Below are 10,983 nucleotides of genomic sequence, written 5' to 3' on the forward strand. Positions count from 1 at the left end.
AAGACGCACCTAGTTTTTGGAAGAGGAAAACAGGGAAAAAAATATTCTGAATCTCAGAAGCCAGAACAGCAAGAGGGATCGCTGCACAGTGAAAGCAGCAATCCCTCTTGCTGTTCTGGCTTCTGGGATAGCTGCGCAGCCTGCATTCGCTCCGTAAGACGCACACACATTTCCCCTTACTTTTTAGGAGGGGAAAAGTGAGTCTTATAGAGCAAAAAATACGGTAATTCATTCCTGCTTGTGATGCCAGCTGAGGGGGTTTGTTAAGAAGAACCGTGGCCCTAGAAAACAAGGGACTAGCAGTAATAGAGTACAGTGAACGCTCGGGTTGCGAACATGATCTGTGCAGGATGCACATTCACAACCCACAGCGTACGCAACCCACATCTGCGCACGTGCAGGTTGCAATTTGGTGCTTCTGCAATTGCGTAAAGCGCGATCTCGCGCTTCTGCGCATGCGCGACCGCCAAAACCCGGAAGTAACCCGTTTCGGTACTTCTGGGTTTCGGCGGTTTGCAACCCGAAAAATCGCAACCTGAAGCGTCTGTAACCCGAGGTATGACTGTATAAAGTCCCTGTCTGGATGCCCCCTCTGAATCATTCATTGCGACTGCTGATGTTTGCTGCTTTCTTCCGCCACAGGACCCCATGGCGTCTATGAACAGCCACACCTACCCCCCAGTAAGTCCATAGGCCACAACTCTCCGGCTGCCATCTGCTCACTCTCCTAACTTTCCTAACTTCTCCTGGCAAAAAAATCATAAAGCGAGGGGGAAATAATCACGGCCAGACCACCTGAACAGACACCCTCTGCAGAGGCTTCGGGGCTGCCCTCTTCCCCATGGGCCTCGGCGCTCCAACAGGGCTCTGTTGCTCTTCTGAACTTCCTTCCTGCCTCTCTGAGCTTCTGGGACAATCCTTAGCCTTCTGCTTCCCTCGCCTTGCCTCTTCTCCCCAGGGCCACATTCCCTCCTGAGGGCCGCAGGTCGGAGGCAAAAATGGGCGGAGCCACAAATGCAATTTTTTTTTTCTAAAGTGGGCTGGTTTCTACACACCCGCCGCTCTCTTTTCCACCCAGACAAGCAAGGGGTAGAGTTCAAGGACAAAGTCCAGCCAGGCAAAAACACTGAGGGGGGGTGTGAAGTGGGGCCAGTGAGGGGCGTGGCCTTGGGAGGGTGGGCGAGAGCCAGACAGGGAGGGCTGGAGGGAAGAAGAAGGAAGAAGGAAGAAGAAGAAGAAGAAGAAGAAGAAGAAGAAGAAGAAGAAGAAGAAGAAGAAGAAATAAAAATAATTTATTTATACCTCGCCCATCCAATTGGGTTTTCCCAGCCACCCTGGGTGGCTTCCAACAAAAGATTTAAAATACATTAAAATAGTATTTGGCCCCCACCCCTGAGAGACACCAAAATTGCTTCTTCCCATATAAGAGGCAGCTCTCAACAATGGTCTAGGAGCATGATCTCTGATCTCTCTTCTTCTGCTTCTCAATTCCAGCTAATTTCTCTCCTTTCTAGATTAAACTCATGCTTACTAAAGTGTCAGCCCCACTGAGCACTGCAGGCTTTGCTTCTGAGATCACGCGCATTGGATTTATGCTGCATGTGTCAAAACCATGTGACTCAATGCCACTTTTCTTTTCAGAAACTCCCCGAGAAGGAGGCAGGATACAGTGAGTATCTAACTCAATTTGCCCTTCTGTAGTGCAGCCGCACAAGGTGTCATTCTCTGCTCACCATTCCAGGCGTTTCACGATCGAGAGAACTTGAGTTCCCCGTCAGTGCGGTCGAGGAAGCTTAACCACCTTCCCTGCACCTTGCGCAGCGTGTCGTACTATAGAATAAAATTGTAAGGCTGTCGTCATGTCGCGCTGCTCCCACTACCCCCAGCCACCCCTTCCAACCGCAGCACGAGTCTTACTATAGAATAAAATTGTAAGGCTGTCGTCACGTCGCGCTGCTCCCACCACCCTCAGGCACCCCTTCCAACCGCAGCACGATAGCAGAACAGCAGGCACCTGAGCGAGGCAAGCTGCTGCGGAGGGGGGCATTGAAAGGGGGCTGGGCGTTATTTCAGAGTGCCATTTGACCCCCCGCTTTCCAAAGCACCCCTTGCCTTAAACATGGAGACATCAGAGGCTTAAGAAGGGGCATTGTGTAAATGGAGGGGGTTCGCCAGGGGTGGAGGAAGGACTGTGGCAAAGGGTGGAGGGGTCAGCTGTGTTGGGCAGAGGATGGGTGAAATATACTCGGAGTCGAGTGTGGATTTCATGCTCTTTATTCAGCTCATAGTAGTGAGGAATGGAAGTTCCCCCAGAATGTCTGCTATATATACATTATTTACACAATGGGTCCCACGTGATTGGCTAATTCTGGGATTCTCCTGTAGGCTAATCAGGTTGTGGATTCTCTTCCACCTGGAGCGGGATTGGGTGGCTCCTGTGGACCAATCAGACTGCTGCATTCTGAATCCTATTGTTCTAGGGCCAATCAGACCGCTGCATTCTGGATCCTATTGTTCTAGGACCAATCAGACTGCTGCATTCTGAATCCTATTGTTCTAGGGCCAATCAGACTGCTGCATTCTGAATCCTATTGTTCTAGGACCAATCAGACTGCTGCATTCTGAATCCTATTGTTCTAGGGCCAATCAGACCGCTGCGTTCTGGATCCTATTGTTCTAGGACCAATCAGACTGCTGCATTCTGAATCCTATTGTTCTAGGGCCAATCAGACTGCTGCATTCTGAATCCTATTGTTCTAGGACCAATCAGACTGCTGCATTCTGGATCCTATTGTTCTAGGACCTGGAGCTGGATTGGGTGGCTCCTGCGGACCAATCAGACTGCTGCATTCTGGATCCTATTGTTCTAGGACCAATCAGACTGCTGCATTCTGGATCCTATTGTTCTAGGACCAATCAGACTGCTGCATTTTGGATCCTATTCAACTCAGTACATAACAATGGGGAACATCTGTGGCCCCACCCAGATGTTTTTGAACACCAGATCCCAACAGTTCCAACCGGGGAGGCTAAAGGACGGAGATTGTTTGAGTTGCAGTCCAATCCCTGCATTGGTTGACAGCTCTTACAGCAATGTTGTGTCATCATCAGCAACAACAATAATAACAAACTCTTGTGTTTCCTTTTTATTGATGGCTTAGCTGAGTTCACAGGACCACCCAGGAAGCCGCCCAGACTTGGACCTCAGGTGTGTAGGTGGCCCTCGCCTTTTTCCATCCCGTTCCTCTCTCTGTTTTGAGCCAATCTCTGAGCCGGTTCAGGCGATGCGTGGGCCAGGGATCACCCCAAAACTGTTACCATTCAATTGATTTGGGGTGGGGTGGGGGGCGGAATACAGGCCTCCGACTGGGGAGGTGTATAGCTATCCTGAACAGCGGAATATGCAGAATATGCTGCAACATTTTGTCGGAGGTCCTGCTTGTATTATTTTAGGGTTCGTCTGAGCTGGAAGGCAGGGAAGAAATATCCAATGTTAGTCATATTCAGGGTTGACCCATTAAAGGCAATGTTACTTAAATCCACTGATTTCAGCGTGGGGTCTGCTCTTATAATAGTAATACATAAATGCATAAAATTTTCATTTAGGAAAAATGTGTGCTCCAGCTACCAGAAACTTGGGGGGCACTTCCCCACACTAAACCCCTGTCCCACTTCAATTTATTTGCTTGTTTATTGCATTTCTATCCCAATAATAATAATAATAAATTTTATTTATATCCCGCCCTCCCCAGCCAAAGCCAGGCTCAGAGAGGCTAACAACAGTAAAATGATAAACCATTATAAAATCATTTCATTATAAAATTAATTCAAATCAGATTAATGGCAACCATTGGGCTAGAGTTCTGTGAGGATTGCCAAAGGAGGGAGTCAGGCTGTGCCCTAGCCAAAGGCCTGATGGAACAGCTCTGTCTTGCAGGCCCTGCGGAAAGATGTCAAGTCCCGCAGGGCCCTAGTCTCTTGTGACAGAGCGTTCCACCAGATCGGGGCCACGGCTGAAAAGGCCCTGGCTCTGGTTGAGGCCAGCCTAACCTCCCTGTGGCCCAGGACCTTCAAGATGTTTTTGTTTGAAGACCGTAAGGTCCTCCGTGGGACATACTAGGAGAGTCGGTCCTGTAGGTACGAGGGTCCTAGGCCATATAGGGCTTTGAAGGTTAAAACCAGCACCTTAAACCTGATCCTGTACTCCACCGGGAGCCAGTGCAGCTGGTATAGCACCGGGTGAATGTGATCTCGCAGCGAGGACCCGTAAGGAGTCTTGCCACGGCATTTTGCACTTGCTGTAGTTTCCTCCCAAAGGAGCTCAAGGTGTCATACACTGTTCTCCCCACCACCACTTCATTTAACCCCAACCCCCCCCCCCCGCCACACACACATACACACAACAGCCCTGTTAGGCCAAGAGACTGTGACTAGCCCAAGGCCAGTGAGTTTTGTGGCTGAGCAAGGCTTTGAACCCTGGTCTCCCACGTCCAACACTAACCACTGTGCCACACTGCCTTTCCAGTTCTCGCTTCAGCCAACCCCCACGGCCAACCTGGACCGGACGGATGATGCTGTGTATGGTGACGTCATGGACCTGGTGAAGGCTGTTCTGAAGCTGAAGAACGAGGTCAGCAACCACCCGCCAGAACGGTACATCCTGGTTGTGAAGGTAATTCTGGCGTGTATTAATTTCTGATTTTATTCCTTTGCACCGCCTAGATGCAAACAGGTTGGACAGAGGAAGGGTGGAAGAAGAGCCGACGGGAGTCTCTGATCATGCTTTGATTTTGCCTCTTTGCAGGATGTGGGCCTCTCCCTTCGGAAGCTCATCGGGAGCGTGGATGAAGTCCTCCCGGCTCTGCCTGCCTCTTCACGCACTGAGGTGGGTCCTCTTTTGGGCAAGTGGGCGACCTAAGGAGATTTCAGAAGGGGAGTGGTTCTCTGTCCTCTTCCATCGTCTTGTGCTCCACTGTGTCAGGCGTCCCCTCCCTTTGGTAACTTCACAGATAAGAACTAACGAGCGGTTGATAGATCTATAGTCATTTTTGTCAGTACGCCTTTCAACCGATGTCAGCCACTGGGCTCAATAACTGGTTCTGCCCCAACTGGGCTAGGCGACTGGAACACTTTCAGAGACCTTCCTATCCTTTAAAACAGGTCCCAGTGCCAAGGTACAACAGTACTGTTTTAGTCATATTCAATGGCATTGTGCCGTATTTTTCACTCCATAAGACACACCTGACCATAAGACGCACCTAGTTTTCAGAGGAAAACAAGAAAAAAAATATTATGAACGAAACAGTGGATGTATGATTTTTGTGGTTCATGCTGTGGCCATGGACATGTGATTTGACGGTGAGTTTGGGGGTAGCCCAATGCAAAAATCCTGAGGATCCATGTGGACCCGTGCTTTGTAACCACGTTTTTGTGCCATTGCGGCCCTGGGAAACCATGGATGCATGATTTTTGTGGTGCAGGCTGTAGCCATGGACATGCTATGTGATCTGATGGTGAATTTAGGGTGACCCAATGCAAAAATCCTGAGGATCCATGGGCTTTTACCTCCCCCCTCCCAGGCAACCTCCTTTATCGCTAGCCTCCTTTATCTCTCTCCCGATCGCTTATCGATCAACTGTTTCCTTTCAACACTCCCTTCCCTCTTGTTTGCCTTAGTGTCTTTTACTTAGCTGGAGCAGTTTTTTGCTCCTCCTTTTTTTCTAATTTCTCTCCTCATTGCTTTAGTCTTCCTGTCTCCTCTCCTTGCAAGTTCGCTGTCTTTACCTCCCCCCTCCCAGGCAGCCTCCTTTATCTCTATTATTATTATTTTTACATAATTTTTTTATTAATTTTCCAACATAAATTAAAAACAATACAATAAACAATACATAGACACACAAACGTATAAACACGTATAATTTCACAACCTCTTTTTCATAAATCTTACTTCCCCGACTTCCCCATACCTCCCCCTTCTGCATCCCTATTTCAAAATTCCTTCAGCAACCCCTCGCTTCAATTGACTGATTACTCATTTTCTTTTTTCTTTTTCCCCCTTTCTTCTCTTACTTAATCAATTTACAGCTGTAATTCTATATTTTTCTTAACCTTGACATTTTAGCACTCATTAATTTTACAACAATTCTTAAGGTAAACTTTAAATTTCTTCCAATCTTCATCCACCGTCTCTTTTCCTTGGTCACGGATTCTGCCGGTCATCTCCGCCAATCCCATATAGTCAATCATTTTCGTCTGCCATTCTTCCAGCGTGGGTAGTTCTTGTGTCTTCCAATACTTTGCTAAAAGAGTCCTTGCTGCTGTGGTAGCATACATAAAAAACGTCCTATCCTTTCTTGACACCAGTTGGCCGACCATGCCCAGGAGAAATGCCTCTGGTTTCTTATGAAAGGTACACTTAAGAACCTTCTTAATTTCATTATAGATCATTTCCCAAAAGGCCTTAATCCTCGGGCAAGTCCACCAAAGGTGATAAAAGGTGCCTTCAGTTTCATTACATTTCCAGCATTTATTGTTGGGCAAGAGATAGATTTTTGCAAGCTTGACTGGGGTCATGTACCACCTATAAATCATTTTCATAATATTTTCTCTTAAGGCATTACATGCCGTAAACTTTATACCGGTGGTCCATAACTGTTCCCAGTCAGCAAACATAATGTCATGACCAATGTCTTGTGCCCACTTAATCATGGCTGACTTAACCATTTCATCTTGTGTATTCCACTTCAGCAGCAGGTTATACATTCTTGACAAATTATTAGTATTGGGTTCTAACAATTCTGTTTCTAATTTTGACCTCTCCATCTGAAAGCCAACTTTCCTGTCTTGTTTAAACACCTCCATTATTTGATGATAATGAAGCCAATCTCGTACTTTAGACTTTAATTTCTCATAGCTCTGTAATTTAACTTTTTCACCATCTTGCTCTAAAATTTCACAGTATTTTGGCCATTTAGATTCCATATTAAGTTTTTTCACCTCCTTAGCTTCCATTGGTGACAACCACCTAGGGGTTTTATTTTCCAATAAATCTTTATAGCGGATCCAAACATTGTATAGTGCTTTCCTAACAATATGGTTTTTAAATCCTTTATGAGTTTTTACCTTGTCATACCATAGATATGCATGCCAACCAAATCTATTGTTAAACCCTTCCAGATCCAAAATGTCCGTGTTCTCAAGAAGTAGCCAGTCTTTCAACCAGCAGAAAGCTGCCGATTCATAATACAGTCTTAAGTCCGGCAGGGCAAATCCCCCTCTGTCTTTTACATCAGTTAATATCTTAAATTTTATTCTGGGCTTTTTGCCCTGCCAGACAAATTTTGATATATCTTTCTGCCACTTCCTGAAACAGTCCATTTTGTCCACAATCTGTAATGTCTGAAACAGAAATAACATTCTAGGCAATACATTCATCTTAATGACAGCAATTTGGCCTAACAAGGAAAGTCTCAAACTTGACCATATTTCTAGATCTTTCTTTACTTCTGTCCAACATTTGTCATAGTTATCTTTAAATAAGTTCACATTCTTAGATGTCAGGTTAATCCCCAAATATTTCACTTTCTTTGCCACCATTAATCCTGTTTCACTCTGAAACCTCTCTTTTTCAACATTTGTTAGATTTTTCTCCAAAACCTTAGTTTTTTGCTTGTTCAACTTAAATCCTGCTACTTGACCAAATACTTGAATTAATTCTAGAATTCTTTTCGTACTAGTGTCTGGCTGTTGCAAAGTCAATACTAAGTCATCTGCAAAAGCCCTCAGTTTATATTGTTTGGCTCTGACCTGAACTCCTTTAACCAGCTGGTCCCCTCTGATCATATTTAACAAAACCTCCAAGACAGATATAAAAAGCAATGGGGATATTGGGCACCCCTGTCGTGTTCCTTTTTCTATAGGAAATTCTTCAGTAACCACGTTATTTACAATTAATTTTGCTTTTTGTTCCGAGTATATTGCACCTATACCATTTTCAAAACCTTGGCCTACCCCCATCCCTTGGAGATTCTTCTTCATAAAACTCCAGGAAATATTGTCAAAGGCTTTCTCCGCGTCCACAAAAATCAGAACAGCTTTCGTATTATTATTTGCTTCTAACAATTCCATAATGTCTATTATATTTCTCACATTGTCTGACAAATGTCTCCCTGGAAGAAAGCCAGCCTGGTCCTTATGAATCTCACCCACCAACACTCTCTTCAGTCTTTTTGCTAAAATGTCTGCAAAAATTTTGTAATCCACATTTAGTAGTGATATAGGGCGGTAGTTCTTAATCTGGTTCTTTTCAGTCTCAGTCTCAGCCTCCTTTATCTCTAGCGTCCCTTATCTCTCTCCTCGATTGGCAAATGATCAGCAGCTTTGTTTCAACACACCCTTCCCTCTTTAAAAAAATACACACCATGATCTGCTTTTTGACCCTGGGCAATTCGGCTCCAGGGACCACGCATTCGCTCCATAAGACGCACAGACATTTCCCCTTACTTTTTAGGAAGAAAAAAGTGTGTCTTATGGAGCGAAAAATACGGTATATATACTGCAAATTGCTTTGAGACTTTTTTGGGGTAGTACAATGCACTCACATTTGACTTGTGCTGATCCATTCATACATGCTTGGCTGTGACAGTGGGGCCTTCCAGGTGACAGTTGTGGTAGAGGAGGGGGAGAGACGAAGGCAGGAAGGTGGAAGGGGGCAGACAGAGGAAGACAAAGGAAGAAGACACCAGCTGTGAGAAGGAGGAGAGAAACCAACAGAGAGGTGTAGGCAGAAGAAAAAAGCTGGGATGGAGCTGCAACTTCTGCCTGCCTCTGCCTCTCTCTCTCGGCCTTTCTTCTCCCTTCTGCAGCCAAGGGATCCAGGTTTCTTCTTCCTCCTTCAGACTCAGCCGCTTCTCTGCTCTTCTTGCAGCCAAGAGGGGCAGATTCCTTCTGCATCTGGCAGTGGTGCAAGGAAGGGTTCTCCCACTTCCAGCAGGCAACTTCTGACTATGCACGGTGTTGCATATGTGCGCTGCCTCTGGAACAGGACCCTCGTGCAAGCCGTGGTTGCATTGTATAAAGCCATGTGGAAGCCTAATAAATCAAACCTAATGAATCAAATCAGAAGGGCCTGCTGAAAAGGTGTCTTCTTCTTCTTTGGTGATCCCTCGTAGCCGAGTAAGATTGTCTTCCATGAACACGGTCTTAACGGTGAGCCCGGAGTGACCGTGGAGGCCAATTCTGGATCCACACATCCTTCCACAGTGGGGACATAGGTTTCCAGGCGGGAGCTGATCATGGTGTGGATTTGCCAAGTGTGCCTTCCTCTCAGCACGTTTCTCCCTTGCGTCCTGAGATTGGGGGTCTTCAGAGCCCAGGACACCTTTGATAAAGGCTGTTCTCCAATTGGAGTGCTCACAGGCCAGTGTTTCCCAGTTGTCGGTGTTTCTACTACATTTTTAAAGATTTGCCTTGAGCGAGTCTTTAAACCTCTTTTGTTGACCACCAGCATTACACTTTCCATTTTTATGTTCGGAATAGAGTAGTTGCTTTGGAAGATGATCATCAGGCATCCGCACAACATGACCAGTCCAATGAAGCTCATGTTAAGGAATCATTGCTTTGACACGGGTGATCTTTGCTTCTTCCAGTACAGTGGTACCACGGGTTAAGAACTTAATTTGTTCCGGAGGTCCGTTCTTAACCTGAAACTGTTCTTCACCTGAAGCACCACTTTAGCTAATGGGGCCTCCTGCTGCTGCCGTGCCGCCGCTGCACAATTTCTGTTCTCATCCTGAAGCAAAATTCTTAACCCGAGGTACTATTTCTGGGTTAGCAGAGTCTGTAACCTGAAGCGTCTGTAACCTGAAGCGTATGTAACCTGAAGCGTATGTACCCTGAGGTACCACTGTACACTGGCATTAGTTCACCTGTCTTCCCAAGTGATGTGTACAAATTTTCAGAAACACCATTGATGGAATGTTTCGAGGAGTTGGAGATGGCGTTTATAAGTGGTGTGAACAGTGCTTTCACAAGTTGTTGGAGTTAACCTGCAGCTTACCTGTTTCTTTGTCTGTCTGTCTGTCTGTCTGTCTGTCTGTGCTCTTTCCCGGCAGATTGAAGGCACCCAGAAGCTCCTCAACAAGGACCTTGCCGAACTGATCAACAAGATGCGCTTGGCCCAGCAGAACGCCATGACGTCCCTGAGCGATGAGTGCAAGCGCCAGATGCTGGCCGCCTCGCACACTCTGGCCGTGGACGCCAAGAACCTCCTGGACGCTGTGGACCAAGCCAAGATGCGAGCCAACCTAGTGAAGGTCTCCTTTGAGTGACCCAGAGGGCTGGCTTCCTTTTTAAAAGATGAATGAATACGTAGCCCCCTCCAAGCTTCCCTGCGCTGTCTCCACCTCTGCCCTGCCGCAACACGCTCGTGTCTTTGGTTTCGTCGCGTCTGTCTTCCGAGAACGAAGGAGAAGAGACTCTGGGGGAGAGCCGTCTGCGGGTGAGGCAGGGGAGGGACTTGCCTTCCTCTGCCCCATAGATCATGCTGCTAAGGGGGACGCAGGACCCCGGTCCTAGGGGGCACAGTTCACACCTGTCAAAGGGTCCTGAGCCTGCACCAGTAGGGTCCCATGCCTGTAGGTGTGCAGGCGCCGCTGTGTACAGTCTGATTTCTTTGCCAGTATCTCTGGCGCCAAGGTGTCTCATTGGTGAAGGGGGTCAAAGGCGAGAAGCAGTGGGGCGACCCATGAACCTCACTGCCACCCTTCTCCGGATAAGCCAGAGGAATGGTGGCAGGCCAGGCCACTTCTCCTGAGGGTCCTGAAGACCCAGTCCTGGGAGAAAAAGCTTGCTAGGTCACTTTGGTGAGGGACATTCCCAAGGTGGCCCTTAGAGGAGGCTGTCTCGTGTCTTTGTACATTGTATAGAAACATTTATTTAATGGCCATGTACGAACTGTATGCACAACCTCCCACCCTAGGGGGG

At 46.9% G+C, this 10,983-nt stretch overlaps 1 protein-coding gene across 8 annotated transcripts in view; it reads left to right on the top strand.

Moving 5' to 3' along the window:
• Positions 1-10,983, top strand: part of PTK2B (protein tyrosine kinase 2 beta) — a 121,742-nt gene extending 110,759 nt beyond the window's left edge. For 4 of the 8 annotated variants that reach the window (XM_077925369.1, XM_077925371.1, XM_077925375.1 and 1 more), the window contains 6 exons: positions 643-681; positions 1,642-1,669; positions 3,153-3,208; positions 4,526-4,672; positions 4,805-4,885; positions 10,113-10,983. In XM_077925369.1, coding sequence (XP_077781495.1) covers positions 643-681; positions 1,642-1,669; positions 3,153-3,208; positions 4,526-4,672; positions 4,805-4,885; positions 10,113-10,328 — 567 coding nt within the window. In that variant the 3' untranslated portion in view covers positions 10,329-10,983. The remainder of the gene's footprint in view (positions 1-642; positions 682-1,641; positions 1,670-3,152; positions 3,209-4,525; positions 4,673-4,804; positions 4,886-10,112) is intronic. The other 4 variants (XM_077925376.1, XM_077925372.1, XM_077925374.1 and 1 more) reach the window with 3 other exon arrangements.

This window comes from Podarcis muralis, chromosome 3 (genome assembly GCF_964188315.1).
Source record: "Podarcis muralis chromosome 3, rPodMur119.hap1.1, whole genome shotgun sequence".
NCBI classification, from domain to species: domain Eukaryota; kingdom Metazoa; phylum Chordata; class Lepidosauria; order Squamata; family Lacertidae; genus Podarcis; species Podarcis muralis.